Below are 23,325 nucleotides of genomic sequence, written 5' to 3'. Positions count from 1 at the left end.
TTAGCATTTTAGTTTACTCATTTATACAGAAAGGTGTGTTAGCAGGTTTTTCTACAGGTGCACTGAGACCTCAAAGGGAGATGGTAAGGCCTGAACCCATCTACTCTGTATTTTTGTTTACCTTTGTTGTGGAATTCAGTTTTTAAAAAATGTTGCACTTTCCCCCACAGCTTTCACGTTGATAACTTACGTGACGAGTTACTTTGAAGATGAATAGCATTCACAGAAGAAAAAATGGTAACCAATAATCAAGTTAGGCCCATAACTACCACTGGCAGCATTAAACATGAACATGAACATACTGGTGTACTCGTAATTATAATCCATTATTCTGATATTGGCCATTCTGCACTACTTTTGTTTCTTTAATACTTTTTTCTTTTTACTTGAGTGAGCTAACTCGTAAAGACTAAGAAGTATACTTACCCTGGTGCTGCTATGTTAAAGTTCTGAGCAGTCTCTCCACCACTGCAACACATAAAAAGGCTGCTATGCAGAGTGCTGTAAAACACAACTGTCAGCGTGCACTAACTGACTCTCTGTGCATGTCTTTCTTTCGCGCGCACTGCACGCTGACGCACACACTCAAGATGGGAATTTCATAAACAGCCCGGATCTTCTCCTGCCGTCACTGAGAAGGAGGCGGGGTGCTAGTTGAAAGGGGGAGAAGGTCCAGACAGGAGCCGGGCATGTTCAAACATATCCAGGCAGAGCAGCCTACCAACCCGCACGGTGTCCTGTCATTGCACACAGACTGAACTTATTCACAAACCTTGTTGTAATAGACAAATGTGTTTAACATCATCTTTACTGTAGCTAATCTGTTTCCCCGAGGGACGTTGATACGGCAAGACACGCGATGCGTATTTAACAGATTCATCTTGAAACACGTCGCTGCTGAGGATTAAGTTGTCTAGTGTCTGGTACTGAAGAGGTTCCTTCAGCGTGGAAATGTCGTTCGCGGCCAAGGCGATGAGAGACGGACTGCTAGAGAAGCGCAGCAGCGGACTTCTCCAGCTATGGAAGAAGAAGCGCTGCGTCCTCACTGAGGACGGGCTGCGCCTGCACAACTGCAAAGGAGGCGGCGGTGATGCTCCGGGTTTGGCGTCGAGCTCCAAAGTCAAGGAGCTTCACTTTGAGCGCATGGTCACGGTGGACTGCGTGGAGTATAAGCGAGGGCTGGTGTACTTCACTGTGGTCATGGTTACGGGCAAGGAAATTGATTTTCGGTGTCCGCAGGACGGCACAGCGTGGAACGCAGAGATTGCTCTGGCTTTGGTGCGCTATAAGAACCTACAAGCCGTGCAGACCGGGAGGAACCGGCACCTGTCTACGGGACACCTGGGCAGCACTGGGGAGGACGAGGAGCTCTGATTTTCGAAGGTATCCTAAGTTGTTGTCTGGCTGGACTGAAATAGCTAGAAGTCAAAGTGTGACTTATTGGCGTGGGAAAGCTTTTATTTAATTTATGTATAAATCATTTTATCTGGGTTCTGGAGAGAGTGGCACCACACCCTCTCATTGCTCAAATATCCTCAAGTTCACTCCCAGTAACTGAGACTGGCAGTAAATCCCAAGCAAATACCTCAGCTAAACAAACATTATTATTATTATTATTATTATTATTATTATTGGTTTTTCAAGCAATTGGCAACTAAAGGCACAGATGTGTGCCGGCAGTAAAACACCTGACTTAACATGTTATTTCCTTTTTGTGCTAATCACCAAACAAGTTGTTGCAATAGCTGGATGGAAAGGAATGAAAAGATCGAGACTCTTGGGAATGAGGTGACACAGAGCTGAGAAGCACTCACGTTAAGCTCGTGCTGAAGGTTATTTACAAGTACCACTTCAGTGTTTAGATGTTCCACCGAGTTAGAGTCCTCTCCGAGTTTTTCCTTACTATGGTCATCTGCCTGTACTACACCTCAGTAGACACAAACCAGCTTCACTTGAGGACATAATTAAGATGCAACGTGAGCCTTCAAAATAACATCTGCCTGCCCCTCCCTCACCAAGCAGTCGAGTATTTTTAAACACACGCACAAACACACACACACACTGACTTTCCTTATGGGTTTACTTGACATGAAGCAGTGGGACATTAAGGGTGTTAAGAGCTATCTGTCGTTGTGACTTTTGAGATCAAGGGTACAGTCATCACCATCTAATGGAAACAGAGTTATTTAATGAAACCGGTCATCTCAAATGAACTCGTGACCCAAATGTGTGAGTATGAACTATGAGCTCACAGTTTAGGAATCTGCAGCGATGGTTCTTTAAGAGAGCTGCTCTAGTCAAGTGCCTAAATTAACTTAGGAGCCGTGGTAACAGTGCAATTTAACTCATTACAAATGCACTTTTGAGCGACCCTGCTGCTGAACATAGACATTAATAACCGTGTGTGTGTGTGTGTGTGTGTGTGTGTGTGTGTGTGTGTGTGTGTGTGTGTGTGTGTATGTGTGTGTGTTTTAAATTATTATTTTCTTTTTTCAATGGTAAAAAATAAAATAAATAAAAATCTTTTTTTCTTCCTTCAGTCTTCCTACTTCCTTGGAGGGAATCAATAAGAAGGGGGAAAGTAGTACAACTCACCAGATCCAGAGGATGCACAAAAAGGTCATCAGTGAATATGGAACAAACGACTGAGAACAAGTGTCACAGAAACTCATCTCGTCTTCCCTCATTCACTTGCAGTCATTCAAAGTATAGGAATCTGATAAACTGTGGATAAAGACTTTGTTTCTGTCCTGATCTCATTGCTTAAGGACAATTTGGAGACTCCTGCATAAAAAAGCTGTTTTCTGGGAACAGTTTACCCTTTGTGCCTTGATGTTTCAGTAGCATCTTCATTTTTGAACATCATTTTGCGACAGTTTTTGACGCTGCTGAAACAGGAGTCAATTTGTTCTGCAGGCTTGTTTTTGAAGGATTGGTATGACTTACTTTGAAAACTTTAACTTACAGAATGAGCAGATCTTTGAGGTTTTCTAAAGATGGAATTGAAGTATTTTGTTTCTGATATATTGCACTCTGTATACTACATATTTGCTTAAACCATGTACAGTATTAGAACTGTAAAATAATAATAATAAATTTTTGTAATCCAGATTTTTCTGACATATTTTAATTGGTCTTCTATTTTTAAATGGTGTTTCACTTCATTTCACTGTTCACTGGGAAGTCTAAAGTCTTTTAGCACTAAACTGTCAGCTGCAGTTTATTTTAGATTCAGACCATTAATTGCTAAGCTCATCTGTTTCCGGTTGTGTGTTAACCTTGCTGTTATAGCCTCTGGAAAACACACACACCCGAGACACATAGACACACACACACACACACACACACACACAGTGGCATGGTTTTCCTGCTATTGCGTGTGTGCTGAAGTCAGGGCACCTTTTGTTCTGAGCGGTTTGGAGGACTAATGAGAAGCACAGTGAGCCTGAGGCATGTGCACACAAACATCCACCCACACAGATTCACCTACAGGAACGTGTGTGCACACCCAGCATGAAGTTCATCCGGACCTAAGCATCAGCAGATTCTTGTCAAGGAGACATAGAATTTATTGTTCATTTAATCATTTTGTGCATGTTTTTGTGTGTATATCAAGAATATAGCAGTCTGTGTGTGATATGTTTAGCTGTGTGGCTCGGTGCACTTTTAGAATAAAGGGTTAGTTGTATAGCAACTTCTCGTGTTCCTGTGGAAAACCCCATTGCCACACCGCATGAGTCAGCAAAGGACAAGGAGTGCTGCAAGAAGTAGAGATGGATCATTGTATTAAGCAGTATGTTTGCATGTGTGGATTTGTGTGGAGAGCAGGTTTTACAGAGAATATATATGAAGTAGAGCCGTGGAGAGGTTACATCTTTAAAGGTACAGTGTGTAAAATCTCACCACTAGAGGTCAGCAGATTGCAGTCAACAGAATTTAGTTTTCTATAGTGGCTGTTCATCTGTAGTGAGTGTAATCCAGCGGTGTCAAACAATGAGGTCCGGGGCCAGAATCGGCCCAGCAAGAACTCTAATTTGGTTTACTGGATAGCTTTGTAAAAATGTAAGGGAAGACTTAAATTGTGGAGTATATTTTCTGCATTTTCATTAGTTTTACAGCATTTACTGCTGAAAAAGACCTCCCCACAGTCATTAATACTACACCAAAGTAACTAGGTGTATGTGTCTCCTGATGTAAAATGAGTTTGATAGCCCTGTTTAGGCTTTTAGTCTGCTGTTTACCTCAACTGTCAATATACCTGTGTCCACCTCTGTTTACTCTGGAGGAGGCTGTAAAATTTAAAGTGTAAAGTTGATGAGTCAGTGAAGCTAACTTCTGTCTGATGAAGGCACTGAGTTGAGTTCTAAAGGATATTCTGGACATTTTTGTCGGTAAGCACTGCTGCATTGCTGGTGTTAGCTGCTCGTAGCTGGCGTTTGTGAAACTTTCTTTGAAGAGAATCTAACATGGTAGGACTCGGACACTTAACAAATAGACTCTCATATGATGTGAGAATGTAACTAAACTGTTTATCAGAGGGAAACTTTGTTTTTTAGGACACTTGAGACTAACATTAGCTTGCATAAAGGTAGCTTTTAACCAGCTGTTATAGTTTTTTTTTAGCTAGCTAGTTGTCAGCTGGTTGGTGATGGTAAGATTACATTTATAACCCTCTGACAATAAGTAATTGGGCCAATATCTAGAATAAATAAGTATTTAAAAAAGTGTTGTTTTGGGGGGGTAGACTAGAATGTGATGGAACAGTTATGAAAGTGACAAGATAACAGCTAATAGCAAACATGTATCTACAGTATTATATGAAAACATACATTAACATGCATCTTTTTCTCCCTCACAACACCAAAGTGTCATCCACTTCTTTGAAGCGTGTCTCAGTGCAATTATTCATTTCTATATGGGAGCTTGAGGGTCCTGCGCAGTATCTTAGCTGTTCCTAGGACTGTGCTCTTCTGGACAGAGATCTACGATGTTGTTCCTGGGATCTGCTGGAGCCACTCGCCTAGCTTGGGAGTCACTGCACCTAGTGCTCCGATTACCACTAGGACCACCATTATCTTCACCCTCCACATCTTCTCGAGCTCTTCTCTGAGCCCTTGGTATTTCTCGAGCTTCTCGTGTTCCTTCTTCTTGATGTTGCTGTCATTCGGGACCACTACATCTATCACTACTGGAAGTCCCACAGGATCTTAGCTCAGTCATTCTCCACCACCTTTGGGGGCATCTCCCATTTTGGCCTCGGGACTTCCAGGTTGTACTCGGCACAGATGTTCATGTACACTATGCCGGCCACTTGGTTATGGCTTTATATATATATATATATATTTGTGTGTGTGTGTGTGTATACATATATATCATTAAATCCAGTGCCTGTATAATCACAGTTTTTAGTGGAATTCTCTGTTTAAAGATCATAACTTCTTTCTAGGGAATCTGACAAACATGGAAAATTGAGCTACAAGTAATTAAGAACTAGAGTGGTGTCAGATGTGGACTCACAATGTTTTCCTGATGTTGACACCAATGGGACAGTCTGTTGATTAGTTTATGTTGGAGTGCATTCTTCACTGACCAGAGCTCACTTCAAAAATCGTTGGCAAGCCTCCAGCTTCTCAGCTTCTAAGAGATGGAGCTGCTGTGTAAATATTAAACCACTAGAGGTCTGTCTCGCCACTTTTAAGTGAGGAAAATGTCTATGTGTGTACACCAGTCTGTGTGCATGAATCTGTGTCGGGCTTATCCAAGTTCTCAGATAATCTGTGTGTTTAAAAAGTTTTTTTCTGTTTTTTTCCCTCTACCATTGGTTTACATTCTCCATTATCTGTTGTCACACACTGTGCAAGACTGCAAACAGAATGCCAGGCATTTATTTGTACACAGCACTCTTAAGGTCCTGCCTCAGCATTTTAATCAGACTTAAGTCTAGACTTTAACCGGGCCATCACAACACCTGAGCAGAAGAGACTCCTTTCAGACAAGCCATATTTGCTTAGCCTTTTTCTAATTGTACTGTCATGAACTTTAACCTTTAACATTCTCACTGAGGCTTGTAGAGTCTGAGTCACAGCTCTTAGGTTTTTTGCAATTTCACTGAGCATTGCTCATTCCGACTCTTAAGTTAAGGTTTATTTATCTCTCAGTTTACACATTTTACATCTAAAATCATCTCATCAGACAGCACCTCACATTATTAGACAATATGAATATCTTTGTATATATCTGTAGGAAACTTAAGCAACCTATTTACAAATAATAGCAGACGTGTTTAGAATTTCTGTGGTGGGACTGTGTGGGTGCAGCCACCCTTTTGTCTTCATTTGGATTACAGACAGTGTGGCGAGGTTTCACTTTGTCCATCAAGATTTGTCTGAAAGGCGCCCTCACATGCATGTCTGGCATTTTAATCTCTCCTTCGAGGTTCAGGTGTTAGTAAACAAAACCATGCCCCAGGTTCATGTAGCTGTACTCAATATGGCAATATCATGAGTTAAATATTTTAAGCATGCCGTGAGCGTGCTAAGATGTTAATATGAGAATGTTAACATAATGTTTATCATTGCTGCCTAAGCCCTATTATTATCACCAGAATGATTGCATAGAGAAGTCTGGGACTAATCCCTCCTCAACATGCATGCCTCGATCCAGAAGGAAAGGGACAGACTGCAATGTCCTTTATTAAATCTCCATTTAATATGCATTGTGAGAACTCATTTTTTGGTGTATTTGATGGTTTAACTTGCTAATAGCATGGTCTACAGTTTTGCAGGTATCCAGTTATAGATGATCCTGGAAACCAGATAAATAGAGCCAATATCTCCCCAAATAAAGCGCCTTGAGGCAACTGTTGTTGTGATTTGGCGCTATATAAATAAAATTGAATTGAAAATTGAAATGAATATTTCTTTTGTCTTGGAAGAGGGTCTCTTCACCCCTGCCATGTTCAGATTACCCCTTGTTTATGCTGGGACAATCAGAACCGTTTATCTGATATGGGGTAGATTTGATATGATGACAGACGTCTTAGCACACTGATGCCTGTTTATATTTTTCCATTTGTCAGTGTGACATCATGCATTTTATTGCACTGATTGCTTGCAGGGTCGTCTACAGTATGCACTATACAGCTATCTGCAGTCTGTTAATAATGCCTCTTTGACACTCCTAAGAGATGATTGACCAATTTGCATTTTTGCATTGGTCTGCTAGTGCCATATTAGTGTCATAATCACAAAAACCCGATGGAAGTTTAACTCTGTATTTTCACAAGCAACGAATAAAGTGCAAAGTCAAGATACAGGGAAGTATTTAGTAATGGAGCGCGGCACAGGGACTAAGCAGTGGAGCACCAGAAGACTGCAGGAGAAGATAAAACAGGTTCATGGCGTTTTTAGATGAGTCTTGGGAGTTAATTTTTTATCGAGGATTGACTGGAGTTGAGGGGAGGCATGCAGTGGTTTTAGAGTTCACATGAGTTTTCCAGGTGAACAGGGAAACAGTGAACAATTTATTCAGGTTGTAGGTAACATAACTACAACTGAGAGAGAAAGGTCAGATAACCAGAAAGCACACATAAAATGAGTCATAATTTCAGAGTCTTATTACCACCACAAAGGCAACAACAACCAGCCAGAGTGCGGGAACGTACACTGGCCTTTTATCCCTGAGAGGTGATCAGCAAATGGAAAGCAGGCGTGCAGGCAGCATTCAGGAGCCGAGGTAGACCCACCCACAGACAGAACAGCAAACCAGAGCACTGCCCAAACTCCACCTTAGATCAAGAGACTAACTAGTCATGAATAAAAGCATTAAGCTTGTTTACATTTCGACCCAATCATGGTGCAAGAGGAAAGGTTCATATTAAGTAAGTTGACTCAAACACAGAAGAGACAAAGTCATCATGGATCAAAGACAAGGCACGGGATCAATAAAATCAAAAGGATTAATTCCCTGTTGACCATAAATCTCCTCATAAAATATTATGACATTCCACCCAATATTAGCTGAGGTGATTCTCTGTGGATTAAAGTGCTGGAATGACAAACCATAGCTGCCCTTTATACAGCTGCCACTGGCATGGCTTAAAAAGTCACGAAGCCTTCAGCGTAACCACATAAAGGACCCCTGTTATTATACGGCAGAGCTATCATCACCACTTCTACTTAGTGTACTTACAAGTGGGTTTTTTTTCCTTTATTTTTTTTTACATAATTTCCTTTTCCAAGCACTCTATCGCCAGCTTATAGTTCATATACATATTTACCTACAATTCATCATTTGAGTTACTCTCATCAGCCTTCAGGCTCCAACTATATTGCCATTGTTTACATGAACATGTGAGATGAAAAATGAGCAGAGCAAGATTATGTACCAAGAAGGACGTGGCTGACTAATAATAGCGTCCACACACAAAAGAAAGAGAGATCTAGACAATGGGCGGTGCAGTTAAATAGAGGGCTCATCTCTGATCTGTCCATCGAGCTCCATCCGTGGTCACATCTCTCCTGCCTCTGACACTGGTAAGTTCCCTTGATAATACGGTCTGTGTGTAGAGTTAGACATAAGTTTTATATCTGTGCTTTCTTGATTTGCTCTCCTGATATTTAGACTGTAGTATTGATATTTTAACCTTTGCCTTTGCATTTGCATTTGTCAAAAATGTGTCATGCAGATTTCAAATTGAGACATCTCTGTACAGTGAGAATACAGATTGATCTAGTAGTGTTAGTTTATTCAATATGTCAACCTGGTGAACAGTGGGGACATAGCATAGCAGAGACATACACAATAATAAGTGTTTCAGTGCTATTTTGTTAGCAGCCCAGTTTCATCTTTGGGCACAGACTGTATGTACACTATAAAGCTGTACTACCATAAAGCCAAAGCAGCGGGATGATCAGTTGAAATAATACAAACTGGGGGGTTTAAATCTGCAGCCAAAGCAACTATGTTCAAATCCGAGGTTGACGTAAACTTTCCAAAGCACTTTGGGTGGGTTTTTTTTTTCATTGCCAAGTTGGCCACACCACAGAGGGTCATAAGCATCCATGAGTTACTAGCAATAAATCCCTGATCCAGGCTGGGCACCCCAGAGCACAGTCACCCACCACAGCTGTCTATCAGTTGTCCCCTGGTCTATTTGGGGAGACAGGCCACTCTAAATTCCTCTTGGCAAGATAATCCTGAGGAGAAAGACAGGGATAAGGGACAGAAGAGATGGATGAGGGACGGCTATCTGTCTGGAATTTTCCTAATCCGCTGGAGCAGATTGTAACCCCATCGTGCTAGGTGGTCTTATGTGGTGCCATTCTCAAATGGAACCAAATAGTGAAATGAGAGGGGAGGTATGAGGAGAAAGGCTGGCCTAAATTGAAAGAGTGAAAGGGTGAGTGCTGCAAATCACTTGCAGATTTGATAAAGGACAAAGGGCACGAGACTGAAGGGGGAGGAAAGGTAAGACCAGGTAATAACAAAAGTGAAAACAACACTTTAACAATGAGATGTCAAGATAAATTAAGTATCCTTAAACACATCTGGTGTTAATGCGTCACTGTTTTTTATTCAATGTTTATATGGTAGAAAAGGTTCCTTGATTTTATCTACTGTTTTGATTTTTGATTTTAAATACTGTTTTGTTTGTTTGTTTGTTTGTTTGTTTGTTTGTTTGTTTGTTTGTTTGCTTGTCTTAATCAATTTTAAATCGTGCTTTTTATTTGTTTTTGTTTTTAATGTCTCTGTAAAGCACTTTGAATCACCTTGTTGTTGAATTGTGCTATATAAATAAACTTGCCTTGCCTTGCCTTAAGCAAAACTGCACTCTGTAAGTTCTGTGAAAAACTAGGACACTGATTCCCCAAACATTGTGTGCCTGTATGATATTTTCATGCACAACAAACACGTTTTCTTAAACATGCATTTAAAAAAAAAACAATAAAGCTTCAGCAACCTCAGACTTAAAAATGGATTTAAGGTTGCCTAGTCCAGCGATTTCCAAATTCCTTTTGTCCAAACAGGTGAAGACCGCTTAACATCTCTTTTCCTCTGTCAATTCATTATTAACAATTTTCCCCACCTATTGTTTGGCTCCATTTCTATATCGTTCGGTTTTAGACAGTTTAAACTTATATGCTTAAATGCTAACTTTTATAATCCATCAGCACGTGGATTTGTATATTTTGATGTCACAGGATGTATTTAGATTCTCTTAGATTGTAACGCTTATTTTTAGTGAAGCTGCACCAACCTGCCAATGCAACAAACTTCAAAATATGTTGTCAGCTTTGCTGTGCTAACACAGAACAGAGAGGGATTTCTCCAGTGTGCCATCAAAAGCGGTCACACTTAAATAAAGTATGATGCTGTACAATTGGCCTGCTGTCAGTTTACAGCTGCTGAAACCGACTCAAGGCTCTTATAGAACTGCAGAAAGATGATCCAGCCCAAACTAATGATATATATCTGATCCACTGACAAACAAATACTGCCAATGGCTCAGGGTGTGTTTCTGTGTGAGCATGTGTTTCTAATCTCTCCCGTCTCTTTTCCAGTGAGATCTCAACAGCAGGATGCCTGAACATGTGTGAGTGATCAGGTTTTGCATTCTTACTATAGATACACAGACATAAAAAAAAAACCCCAAGTACGTCTTTAAGCATTTTAAATTATGTCTTTTTCTTTTCTTTTACAGCCAAGAGGTAAGACCATCTGGCCACTAACTTGTTGATACAATATTCAACAATTTTTATAACTAAGTTAAGCTAGTAAACTACATATACATCATATTTATTGATAATCTTGTGAATCATCTTAACCATACAGCGGAAACCCAAGATCTCAGCCTCAAGGAAGCTGATGCTCAAGGTAAGAGAAATCATCGGCAGACTTATTTGATTTATTAGTGTAATACATGTGTTCAGCCCACAGGAGGGCAGCAGATATAGACAACTGAAAGAAAGCCAGCATCTGAATGTTTCACCTGCCATTTGAGAAAAAAATTATGTGATGAGGTGTTTTGCAAGAATCCGAACGCATATGGAATACATTATTTTATGTTGATTTGACAGAGTCTGATGGTGGCAAAGGCCAAGGAGGAATTGGAGCAGGAGATTTTGGTCAAAGAGGAGGAGAAACATAGGTACCTGGCAGAGAGAGCTCCTCCATTAAATATGAGTGGCCTGAGCCTTGGCCAGCTTCAGGTATGGTCCTGACAGATTCCCCCAAATCTCTCATTTTTCTTTCCATCCTTTGCAGCAACAACTTAGATCATTCCCAAATTATGTCAATACAGCATTGTATTCTAAAAAGTAAATCAGGACAAGAAACCAAGTAAACAAAGGACTGCACATGATCCCTTTCATACTAAGTTTTCCTTTGTGCATGTGTAGGATCTCTGCAGGGAGCTACATGCTAAGATAGATGTAGTTGATGAGGAGCGATATGACATTGAAGCTAAGGTCATGCTCAACACACGCGAGGTTGGTAGACTTTATTATCCCAGTGCATTTCCTGATTCAATAAGTAGAATTTGAAATGTTTCATATCAGTTATACTTTACGTATATTATGCAACACTATGAGCACCATGAGAAACTCCTACATCCTGCTCCCTCCATTCTGTGTCACTCGACCAGATTAAAGACCTGAATATCAAGGTACTGGACCTCAGGGGGAAATTCAAGAGGCCTAATCTTCGACGTGTCCGTGTGTCAGCTGACGCCATCCTTCGCTCGCTGCTGGGATCCAAGCACAAAGTCTCCATGGACCTGCGAGCCAATCTCAAGTCTGTCAAGAAAGAGGACACTGAAAAGGTGCATGGAAATGGAAAAAAGAGAAGATGCAATCATGCATATGCACACAGAATACAATGAAACCAGCCTGAGCAATGTCTGTGCCATCCTTAGAGCACAGATATGCATTCAGGTACTGTAAGGTTTCAGATACAGACATGATGTCAGCGCTTGAGATGTCATGGAACACCTGAAAATGCTGTTGTCATTGTGTGTGAAAGGTGTGTTTAAGACACCGAGTAGGAAGCCACTGCAGGGCGGGGACCATGTATTTGTGAGAGAAGGCACAGAACACAAGACAATGATCCCATTGTACACAGAATATTAGCCTTTGTGACCACTTCTCCCAACTCCTGAGTGCATGCACATGTGCAGATTAGCTTGTTCCGGTGTGTGTATACTTGTGAATGAATGTGTGTCTCTCCAAGTGTGAGGTAAACCAGTTATACTAGTATGGTAATAAACAATTCTCCAAAGGGCTTCCCATTGAAATGAACAGCTCTCAAAGGCTTAGATACAACAATAACATTTTCTGAACCTGCTCTACTTTGCAGCCTCTGTTTTTAGTCTTTTATACTCTCTGTTGCACAATCCAACTGTCTCCCTTATCTGCAGAAGAGGCCAGTGGAGGACAGTGACTGGAGGAAGAATGTGGAAGCCATGTCAGGGATGGAGGGAAGGAAGAAGATGTTTGATGCTGCTAAAGGTTCTGCGCAGTGAAGCCAGGAGGTGGGCTGGGGTCACATCAGTGACATCACTCCCCTACATCTGAATCTGTCCTGGTCTTCCTGGGTCTATTGGGGCATCTGTGTTGTTGTTTCACGCTGATGTCCCTGCGTATGCTCCTGCCATGGAGGTGACAATATGCCCCCACACCCCTGAAAGGCTTTCAACTATTCTGTTAGCTTTTTTTTTTTTTGATAAGCTGTTAAAATGACTCTGTCTGTTATGTAAGATTATTTGTACTTTTCACACCATGTTGCACCATAGCCCCAGACAATCGGCCTGATATTTGTATGGCGGACAAATGTGCCAAATTAAACTGTACATGTGATTGTTTTGCTTGGGGATAAACTTTAACCTTGTAATGTAGATTATCAAATAATAGTGGTAAAAAAAAGGTGCACTTCATTAGCTGGACTGAAAGGAAAAAAAAATGAATAAAATATTAAAAGTATACTTTACATGAAACATTTTTCCGTGTGATACTCCCTCATGTGTGTTCTTTGATCAACTGCTGTATTCAGATATATAAAATGCTTTTATAAATTCTGAGAATTTTAGTTTCTGTGATCCTATTGCAGTAGGACTAGCTTTTTATTGCAGGTTGCAGACAGCAGAGAGAGCAAATGCACAGATGAACACATGCAGTTTAAATGGTTTGTGTGTGTTCTTATGGCTAAAACATTATCCACTACTAAAAAAATGCTTATTTCTACTCCAGTCTGAAGTCACAATTTGTTCAGTCTGTGATGCCAACCTTGCCAACAACTCCCATATGGTTAAGACATTTAACTGCTAGATCATACGGGACTGGGATTGACTCCCAGGACACCTGGGGATTAATGGGAACAGTACCTTGCTGTGCTCAACCTCACTAAAAGAAACTTCATACTTTGATCCGATGAATCCGCTCTGCAACCTAATGTATACTTAAAAATGGCAAGCATCACTACTGCTAATAGCTTTTCAATATCGGTTAAAGTTACTTGTTAGTTTGAAGGATTACTGTTTGCTGCAACAAAGCAGCAACTTGTACATTTTAACTGATATGCTTTGTGTGCATGCTGTCCAGATGTAAAGCACTTCTGTCTGTTTTGCATGTCCATAAAGCACACTCTGCTTCAGTACTTTTAAAAATCGCCTTATCCAAATGGATGCAAAGCACCCGCAATAGTCTTGTGTCTGTAAATATAACTTTTGTTGGGAATGTCTTTCTGTTTTATTTCCGTTTGTTTGATCAGGTCTTTCCTGAAAATGTAAGGCTAACTTTAGACACAGGAACATTATAACAGACTGAATGGACACTGATGCATAAAAACACAGAGTTCATTACAGGACCTAAAATGATACAGCACAGGTGCAGGCAGTGGCATGCAAACTATTTCCATAAGATAGCAGATGCATGATAGACCAACAATGCATGCTATAAGACACCATCTTCTTTAAATAAAAGCGAAGCAGACTGGTTTTCACAAGCACATGCACAGGTGAAACTTGAAAGAGTCTTGATATGCATCTATGCTATGCCTCAGTTATCAGTTACGATAATATCTAACTTTGTTTACTGAGGAACTGCACAGAGTATAACAGACACAGATGTGGTATAAAGTGTGTGTGCACCTGAGTTTAGGTCAGAGTCCAACACACATGGGCTCCAGAGAAAGGTGTGGACTCACACAGCAAACACTCTGACTCAGACTGTAGTGAGAGTCCAGTACAAGAAAGGATAATATATATTTGTATGCTTTATTATTATCATTTAATAAGAGTTTGATTGCTATTAACTACTTGTTGTACTTGTACAGGTTTTCCTTTTAGCTAGGTTCCTGCCTGTAAGATACACACAAACAAAATGAATATAAGTGTAAGATTAATTATTCTGGGATATTTTATTGCCATTGCCCGAATAAGCTAAGTGTCCAGGGGCGGGAAAGGAGTGCCAGGTACAGGTATTACGTTTTCCACACTTCCACCATACAAGGTGCTCTCTGGCGCGCGCTCTCCCCACCCCTCACTCAGTCTGTCAGGTGGGGAGCTTACCTTTGTGGTCACGTGACGCGTCTGTGCGCTGCACCGGGGTAAAGGTGGACTACTTTGTGCTGCGGTGACTGTAATTTGACTGCCGTCGTCTGAGTGCCAGTCGACTTTGTCGGTCTGTGATCGTAGCTGACCTGGAAACTATTTTATTTTTTCAATATGTCTTTGAGTCGGAGAAACTGGTCGGCTTTGTCCAGGTAAGATTACTTGCCCGGACTCCTGGGTTTCTAAAGAGACTACTTACCTGTGTTACCTGCGTTTCAGAGCAATGCCCGCGCCTACTGCTTTTTAATAGATGCTGGATGTTTAGGAACGCGCATAATTAACATATTTTGCAGGGTTTTCACTCTGGCAACAAAGCAGCCTAATTTGAAAGAAATGATTTATTACATTCATATAGTAACTGTGTAACATGCAGTCAAACTGGGCATTTCTGTGTCGGTTGGTGTCACTGTTATTACTACAGTCACTTCTGTCTTTTTTTGCCCGTTACAGTCTAGAGATAACGGAGAGTTTTGTTCTGTTTTGCCCTTGAATTAATTAGCTCAGTCAAAAAGGAAACACCAGCCTGTCACTCTGCAGCTGGCTGATTGAATCCACTGATAATTTTTTTTTTTAAACAGGATGCAAAATACAGCCACAAAAAGCGGTTGATGAACAAGTAAAGCAGGTTCCCTGTAACGGTTATTAATCTTTTCTTTTAAAGTACAAACCAAAAACAAATAGTGTGGAGGATCCACTTATCAAGTTCTCATGTATAGCACCCTGTTTTACATATGTCCACCACCTGTATCCTTACTGAGCCTCAGCCTCTTCTCTGTTTTTTTTTTGTTTTGTTTTGTTTTGTTTTTTTAACATCCATATTCGCTGATTGTTTTGATTCCGCTTTCAGCCTTGCACGACAGTGGACAATGGAGGACGAGGAGGAGGTGGAGCGGGAGAAGAGGAGGAGGGTGAAGAGCTCAAGCACCAATGCTGACCAAGATGATGACTCCAGCCCCACTCCCACTCCTAAAAACACATCTGCCAGCGAGAGCGCCTTTGGGGCAGACTCCTCAAGTGAAACGTCCCAAAGCTCCAACAGGTTGTTCTCATAGTTTAGTAAAACAAATATGTCATGTTGGACTTGGCTCATACGCTGTCTAAACACAATCCTCTTTTTACTACTGCAGACTTTGTCTGTGTGCCTGTTTTGTTCTTTTGGTTTCTGACGTGTAAGAAGGCCTTTTTAGTGGTTTCAAACTAGCAAAGGGATGATTCTCACAGTTTTGCCCCATGGGAGTGTTTCTGTATACATTTCAAACTCATGAAAACACCTGATACCCATGCAGGGAAAGTATGAAGCGCTGTCAGAAACCCTGACAGCTGAGTACCAGTCTTCAAAGAGCCTTTTATAATAGAAACCCGATCAGATGCAAGACAGACAACTCTTTTTAGGTCTCTCTAGAGACCATTCATCACATGTGTTGGTCATTAATGTGCACATATGTACTGTTTATTGCCAGCATGGAGCAGGTACAGCTTGACTTTGTGGAGATGCTGCGAGTGCGTGACGAAAGGCGAAGGATGCGCCACGTGGAAACGTTGAGACAACAGAAGGAGGAAGGGGAGGATGAAGCTGAGGTCAGCAAAGAAGGAGGTGCCAGGGTAGAGCTGCTGGGAGACATGGATGAAGAGAAGGAAAGTGTTGTCAAACCACAGCCACCAGTAAAAACATCTTCTCACAGTCCCACCAGCACCACCAGCAGCAAAAGTATAACCAGCATCTCAAGCAAAAAAGTAAGAAGGAAGTTGCTCCTTAACTTTCTGGAAGAAAATCTAAAGACAAAAACATCTCACAGATCTTTTAAATGTGCTTGAGTTATCACAAGACAGCAACAGTGAAAGTCTGCACTAACTCAGGTGCCAAATAATGATGTAAATCTTGATTTTTCATATGATTATTTAGAACTTTTGTCCACCTGGAGTGGAAAAAATAAGGTCATAACTAAAGTTTTGATTAAATGACCAACAGAGAGATTTTGTTGATTCTCTGAGAAATGTTACAAATGATAAAATATGAACTGACAAATCCTTTGAAAAGAAAGCACCAATCTTCCCTCACACAACTAAGTCATGATACCAGTAGCAGCACCCTGTACAGTTAACTGTTATCCCACACAGAGGGGGAGTTAATTATTCTCTAGATTTTACAACAACAAACTTAACACCGTTTTTTGTAGTGCAGCATATGATGTCATTTTTTGCTATTAAAGATCAACGCTGGTGTAGGTAGAAGTTAGAATCTACTTTTAACTTACAGTTTTAGAAAAAGAAGACAACCCTTTACTCCCCGTCTTGTTTCCGGACTTGAACTCTCCCCGCGAGTCAAGTGACCATGCAAATCATCTCTAAAACTTTGATAAGACGTGCTTAAGGCCATAATTTGAACTTTATCTTTTATTACCTTCGCAGGCTGCTTTAGCTCTGTGTATCTGCAAATGAGGCCATAACCGCGCCGTGTTATGTAATGGAAGGTGTGTCGTCTGTACAAAAGCTTGTATGCTATGTGCTCATGCTGATTGTCTGCCCTGTTTCTTCCTTTGTCAGCATGAAAATGAAGAGTCATCGGGCAAAGACCCTGATCCAAAACCCTCCTCCAGCCCAGCTCGCAAGTTTGTCAGGTTAACAATGACATTTCTTTTTTGTTGCTCTTTGTTGGCTAATCACCTAAAAGGATCAAATGCATGCTGAACATTTTATTTAGATAAGATAAAGGTTACTGATTCCACAAATGGAAATGAAAGCACCAGAACAATGCAGAAATATAAAAGAGAAAACAGGACATATAAAATTGTTTTGTATATATCGTAAACCACATAAAGATATCCAGAGAATAAGATATGCGTTGGATGGAAGAGTAAAAAAAAACTGCCTTCAGTTTTCACATGTTCACGTGACGTACTTTAAGATTTAATTTAGGCAACAGATCAGAGAAAACTATATTTTCAGCAGTCACTAGTTCCTTTCTCTTCAACTTCTCCTTAAACTCACTTCTCTTTCTTGCCTTTCAGTTCTGTCTCCATCTCACTTGACAAGAGTCCATCTGTCAGTGGGCGCACAACTCCCATGAGCCCCGGTTCTCCGTCAGCCCCCTGGTCACCTCGCGAACACTGGACTTCACCGTGCCAGAGTCCCTCTCCTCTGGGAGCTCAAAGCCCTGTTCAAAATGGGCACACGGAGGAGGTAGTTCACCACACACATGCACAAATAAACACAAACACAAATAAACTGACAGATGGATCATTGACAACATATTCGTCTCAGCTTCAAGTTTTGCTTGTCAAATGCTGTATAAGGCCCGCTAAGCACTGACGCTGCATTTTATCAATCCAGTCAGGGCACCAGCACCCTCTGGTGTTATAAAGAGTAAAGGTTCTTTATGCCGGTAAAAACAATCTTGGCTCCAGAGAGGTACCTGCAGCTGTCACAAAGTGCCAAAGCTCACCTAAACAGCAAACCTAAGTTATTTTAATTTCTCTCAGACCGGCGTGAATAGCTCCACCAGTGGAAACTTTGAACAGGCAAACAAACCTGCCTTCATCAGACAGAGCTCCAGGACTGTATCTTTCAGGGTAAACACTGACACACACGCACACACAAATACATGCACATGCACGAGGACACAAAACCATTCAGGCATTCTTCCTGGCAAACGTCAGCATGAACTTTTGCCAATTTGACTGTTAAAACACGATTTTATCTGCCATCAGCTTTCAGAATATCAGTTCAGGATAATTTGCTTGTGCCAGTCAAGCTTCCAGTTCATGTTAATAGCTACATGAATATTGACCAGCTTTTACTGCTGACTGGTTGCTTTGTTAACACCCAAACACATCCCAGTGCAGAGGATTATTGAGCAGGTCACTTGCTGCTGACATTTGGGCAACTGTAAGTGCCGCTAACACACACTCACACAGGCTTGGACTTCCACAGATGATGAGAAAGAAAGAAGAGGATCCTTCACCGCTCCAGAGGAGGTAAGGAAACACCCTTGTGTTCATTTTGTATCAGCCTCGCTTAGTTTGTTTGCTGACTTGCTTCTTCTATTGTAGCTCAAGTGTGAGGATGGCCTCCAAGAAGTTTGAATCCAACACAGTAAGATAACTTTAATTTACTTTCACCTAATATGACTGATAATCAGTAATCATTCATTGGTTATCCATTATTTTTTTGTTTGGCACTTTACAAAAACACAATTAGATTTACAGTTATAGGATTATGAGATCTGTAGACCTGCTAGTACTACTGACACAATGTTATGCATAGATAATTTACAGTATTGATTGTCTTTGTTTTGAAGCAGGACCAAAATGAGGATGAAAACAAAGCATCATCTTTCCAGAGAAAGTGAGTTTGCCAATTTTTTAATCTTTATTTATTTGTTTAGATTTTATTGAGTGTAACTGATTACACATGTACGAGTACATTAATGTATTCTGTCTTCCCAGCTCTAGGCAGAGGATTTCATCTAGATCCATCCAGGAAAAGATGGAGAGACTGGCTCAGGCAGCGCAGGTCAGACTCTCAGCCCTCCATGTACTAAAGGGGAAATCATGTTCCTGTGTTCTGTAGCAAATATCAACTGTCAGTCGCCAATGGTCTTCTCTTGGCTCTTCATCCACAGAAGTCTGAGCTGACGCGATTCCCAGATGTCACCCAGAGGACTCTGGTCCTGCTGGAAGAAGTGTCCAGGAAGAGAGAGATCTTTGAGAAGGAGCAGCAGGTGCAGAGCCCCACCAGCCCCGGAGTTTCCAAACAGGTACAGTCATCATTCACCGAAAGGCTCTTTTCAGTATTAGATGTGTGCGTAGCGTTAATTAACAAATGATTTTGTAACTTTTGTTGATTTCAGGAAATTAGAGGCTTGACATCAGGAATGTCAGAGCGGATCAACCGCTGGCTCAACAAGAGCAACAAAGCTGGGTCTTCGCACAGTCCTGCTGTAAGTGCAGTATATGGAAGCCAGGGGGCAGTATTACTCTTTGAGCTGTAAGTCCTGGTTGAGCAGGACATAGTTTCTTGTTTGTGTTGCCTACATTAAATTAACTTTTAAAGAGTTTGCCATTATGTAGGTAACTATGTAAAACGTATGACTGTCGTTAATCATGAAGAAAGTTCTGATCAATTAATTATTTTTAAACATAGATTTTTTTTCTACTCTGGTAAACTAAGTAAAGTCATTTAGGCATTAAATGAATGGGAACGTTTAATTTAATTTCAAAAGTAGCTCAAAGAATTTGATCTTATGAATTTAGAGTTGGGTGTTTAACTTAACTTAAGCTGTTCAAAAAGCTTCATATAACATAATCAACTTGCTGTTAGTTTAAGCAGTAGATATTTTTGGCTGCAGAAATCTTATCTTTGTTATATCTGAGCAAAAACAATATCTATCTGGGGAAATTCATAAACACACTCTTTAAAGCAGAGGGTCTCTCTCAGTATGTCTTGAATTGTTATCTGTGGCGCCTACAGAAATACTGGCATGACTGACTTTGTGCTAATCTGTCCTAACATCACTCACTTTTGTCAGAGTAGAGTGACCCGTTCCTCCTGCTTTGTGCCATTGGCTTTTTAGCAGTTATCTATTGAGCATGAAGAAATACTTAAGTCAGTCCAAATTGTCAAACGACATAAAGACCATTTTAGGGTGTGTTTACAAAACTATTTGCCCCGTTAGAGGTCCCTGGTTCAGAAATATTTCAAAACTCCAGATTTAAAGCATATGGAGCGTTTTTTTCTTTCTCTTCACTGTAAAAAGAACTGTGATAATGATTCTGTTTCCGATTTGTAGGATTTGAGACATGTGGACATTTCTAGTAAGAGGAGCCTGTTTGAGAATAGCGGTGAAGACAGTGTCTCAAAAACCAGCCCTGGAAAAATCTGAAGTGAAGGAAGTTTATTTATAATGTCCAACAGGTAAGGATACAGCCCGATATTGTACAAAGTGCTACTGAGTTAGTCTTACATGTCTGGCCACTGCTGTGGAGGCAGATTTACCAACTCCACAAATGAAGCAAACATGAGGAAGCCATACATGTTTCACTGAACTTTAAAGGCGTTCCTTCAATTATAAATTGCTGTTATTGTGCCTGTATTTGCAGGATTGCAGGATTTTAAGATGGCGAAGGGAGAGGCAGAGATTTGGAAGATTAACGGATTTGATGACTGAGTAATTTTTTTTCCCTTTACCGTCAAAGCACAAATGTAAAACAGGCAGGAGGAAGAGAGAGAAATGGCCTGTTGGGTTGTATCTTTAGAGGACTGAAAAGGAGGAAACTGCTTTTAAAGTTAAAAAGCTTCTATCATACACTTTTGCTTTGCTTCTTTAAAAAATAGGTATGCCTACTTTTAACATTAAAATATCCCCAAAAAGATGTGTCAGTGATGTTTTATTTGTTTGCCTTAACGTTGTGTAATTTTTTTAAGCACTTTAAACAGGTGAAGGCTTTAAGGATTATATCTTTTACTGAATTACACTGCTGGGATTGCTGGAGTTGTAATATGTGTGTGTCTTGTTTAATTTGCTAATGTAATTTTTTTTTCTTTTTTTTCTTTTTATCTGGACTTGTGGACGAGATTCTGCCTTTCTAAGTAATAAAATGTTTTACTACTATAATTGTCTGTCACTATTTATTTTTAAATAGTCCTAGATGAATAAACGCACTTCACCTTATCTCAGACCGGGATGCATATAGATAAGCCCTCCATGCCTGTGTTTCGTCTACAACAAGGTGCCATACAAGGAAACCAGAATATGTGTGTGTGTGTGTGTGTGTGTGTGTGTGTGTGTGTGTGTGTGTGTGTGTGTGTGTGTGTGTGTGTGTGTGTGTGTGTGAATCAGCTGTCTGTGATCTTTTTGGCTCTGCAGCCCACAGTCATGCACACGGCGGCCTTTTTGGGAAATGGTGATAATGGAGAGTACATGCTATCTAGAAAGTTATTAATAACACAACAAGGGGTCCTAAAGCCTCATCCGCACAACACAGTCCGTCCTTCACCCTCTGACACTCACCCCACGCTCCCGCTAGTGAAAGTGGGACCTGTCTTGTGCTGCAAATCCACTCTCTCCGGGTCTCTTTCTTCATCCCTTCATCGGATCCTCAGGTACGATTTACTAACTGTAACGTAACATGTGTGCACATGAAAGAAAGTGTTTTGACCAGAAAATATTGTAGCTTTTATTGATATGAACAGAAAGTGAAAAATTCATGATTGGCATTTTTTAATCAGATTTGCTGCCGCACACCTGAACGCGCCCTATCATGTCAGACAACGAGGAAGTGGTGGAGGAGTATGAGGAGTAGGTTGAATTTTGTTTCTACTTAAAAATACTTCTAAATGTATCCCGAGAGTACATCCACCGTTTGTCACTGACACATAGTTTCTTTGCAGCAACTGTATGATAATTTTATACTGTCATGCATTTGTCTTTTTGATCATGATAGTAACGCGCCTATGTGATTCATTTTCACAGGGAGGTGGAAGGTAAGACCTCTCATCATGACTCATCATACACAGTGCAGTCACAGCAGTGAAAGATGCGCTCTGTGGTTAAAATGAAAACCCTGTTGTGCAGGCAAATGCTTTCTCTTGGCTAATCCGACGAGCGTGATGTAAAAACGTAAAACTGCTGTACTGTATACTCAATGCGCTATTATAAGGATTTAAGAGGAATGTAAAGACATGTTGCTAATTGTGTCTAGTTTGAATGAAATGTCAAGATCATCCATAAATCAAACGTAAATGTTCTGCCTGTTTGTCAACTTCTAATCAGGTGTAGGAGGAGGTTATTAAATGTATGTGTGAGAGTTACAGAATTACCGTGTAAAACGTTTTTCATGGTAAGTCTAATTATAATGCAACACAAAAGCACAAATTATATGTGAAGTCAGGAATTGCTAGTGGGAAAGCTTTGCCTTAAGGGCTTCCTGCCAGAAAGTTTTCTTTTCTATTCTTTTTTGTTGCAGCTTGGTGTGGTTTAGGTAAGGATCACAATTTGGATTAAAAATGAGCGAACCAAATGTGCAACGTGCTCATCAAATGCTTATATTATGATTACTCGTAAGTCAGTGTTTCATTAGTTAGTATCATTAATTGGTATGACTTTGTGTGCTAGAAACAACAGTTTGTAGAGTTTGCACTTCTGATTATGTGAAAAGATTGTTCACATGTTTCTCTCTGCGGTTTCCCTGGCTGCACGACACAGAAGAGGAGGCCACTGAAGGTACTGACGGCTTAGGCGCCGATATTTATAAATGAGTGTCAAGGTCATCGATGAATGCTTTTGTCACGTTTCAGTAGCACACAACAAGGGTGATTTGGAGGAGTGGTGGACAGCAGTTATCCTGAGAGTCTCTGGGATAAATAACAGAGCTGTGACTGAGCTTCATTTATAACCGCATTTAAAGTAATTGTGATTAATCTCACTTTGAAAGAGATTCTTTGATGTATTTGCTTACTTACTTTGCTTTGCTATTCTTCTTATTTATTTAACCTCCTTACATTACTTTAATTACTTTACTTACTCTGTTTACCTACTTCACCTACTGCTCATCGCTTTGCTAACTACTTTTCTGCTTTGCTCATCAGAGGAGCAAGGGGTAGATGAGGAGGAGGAGCAGGAGGAGGAGGAAGAGGAAGGTATTATTGGGCAGATGTAATGGTTTTTTTTTCCCCGGCACAGTGCATTGATAGCAACCTCGAGGGTGAATTTGTTGATGTGG

At 40.6% G+C, this 23,325-nt stretch overlaps 3 protein-coding genes across 4 annotated transcripts; all 3 read left to right on the top strand.

Annotated features, from left to right (window-relative positions):
- The first annotated feature begins 664 nt into the window (after positions 1 to 664).
- On the top strand, positions 665 to 3,186 carry phlda3 (pleckstrin homology-like domain, family A, member 3). Its single transcript, XM_063464431.1, has 2 exons — positions 665 to 1,383; positions 2,541 to 3,186. The coding sequence occupies exon 1, from the start codon at positions 952 to 954 to the stop codon at positions 1,372 to 1,374; it is 423 nt and encodes a 140-aa protein (XP_063320501.1). The 5' UTR covers positions 665 to 951; the 3' UTR covers positions 1,375 to 1,383; positions 2,541 to 3,186.
- Positions 3,187 to 10,851: 7,665 nt separating this feature from the next.
- On the top strand, positions 10,852 to 12,520 carry tnni1a (troponin I type 1a (skeletal, slow)). Its single transcript, XM_063464175.1, has 5 exons — positions 10,852 to 10,875; positions 11,079 to 11,210; positions 11,400 to 11,489; positions 11,645 to 11,821; positions 12,416 to 12,520. Exons 1-5 carry the CDS (start codon positions 10,867 to 10,869, stop codon positions 12,518 to 12,520), a joined length of 513 nt encoding a protein of 170 aa, XP_063320245.1. The 5' UTR covers positions 10,852 to 10,866.
- A 2,132-nt stretch (positions 12,521 to 14,652) lies between these two features.
- On the top strand, positions 14,653 to 21,108 carry lad1 (ladinin). 2 transcript variants are annotated; one of them, XM_063464852.1, is made up of 14 exons: positions 14,653 to 14,757; positions 15,453 to 15,644; positions 16,066 to 16,339; positions 17,150 to 17,223; positions 17,614 to 17,785; positions 18,085 to 18,174; positions 18,536 to 18,579; positions 18,655 to 18,697; positions 18,906 to 18,949; positions 19,051 to 19,117; positions 19,227 to 19,361; positions 19,455 to 19,544; positions 20,394 to 20,518; positions 20,704 to 21,108. In XM_063464852.1, the coding sequence occupies exons 1-13, from the start codon at positions 14,720 to 14,722 to the stop codon at positions 20,484 to 20,486; spliced, it is 1,356 nt and encodes a 451-aa protein (XP_063320922.1). In that variant the 5' UTR covers positions 14,653 to 14,719; the 3' UTR covers positions 20,487 to 20,518; positions 20,704 to 21,108. The 2 variants fall into 2 exon arrangements, with proteins under 2 accessions (XP_063320922.1, XP_063320921.1); XM_063464851.1 differs by having other exon boundaries at positions 18,903 to 18,949.
- The last annotated feature ends 2,217 nt before the right edge of the window (positions 21,109 to 23,325 follow it).

This window comes from Pelmatolapia mariae, linkage group LG20, assembly GCF_036321145.2.
Source record: "Pelmatolapia mariae isolate MD_Pm_ZW linkage group LG20, Pm_UMD_F_2, whole genome shotgun sequence".
In the NCBI taxonomy this organism is placed as follows: domain Eukaryota; kingdom Metazoa; phylum Chordata; class Actinopteri; order Cichliformes; family Cichlidae; genus Pelmatolapia; species Pelmatolapia mariae.
This window is presented reverse-complemented; position numbering and strand designations above follow the sequence as displayed.

What these genes read in the sequence shown, in the direction of transcription:
- phlda3 (XM_063464431.1), top strand. Translation starts at nt 952, where the DNA reads ATGTCGTTCGCGGCCAAGGCGATGAGAGACGGACTGCTAGAGAAGCGC.
- tnni1a (XM_063464175.1), top strand. An exon ending in TCATGCTCAACACACGCGAG is followed by an intron (nt 11,490 to 11,644) that starts GTTGGTAGACTT and finishes TCACTCGACCAG; the next exon opens with ATTAAAGACCTGAATATCAA. An exon ending in AGAAAGAGGACACTGAAAAG is followed by an intron (nt 11,822 to 12,415) that starts GTGCATGGAAAT and finishes CCTTATCTGCAG; the next exon opens with AAGAGGCCAGTGGAGGACAG.
- lad1 (XM_063464851.1), top strand. Translation starts at nt 14,720, where the DNA reads ATGTCTTTGAGTCGGAGAAACTGGTCGGCTTTGTCCAG. An exon ending in AAAATGGGCACACGGAGGAG is followed by an intron (nt 17,786 to 18,084) that starts GTAGTTCACCAC and finishes AATTTCTCTCAG; the next exon opens with ACCGGCGTGAATAGCTCCAC. An exon ending in GCCCCGGAGTTTCCAAACAG is followed by an intron (nt 19,362 to 19,454) that starts GTACAGTCATCA and finishes TGTTGATTTCAG; the next exon opens with GAAATTAGAGGCTTGACATC.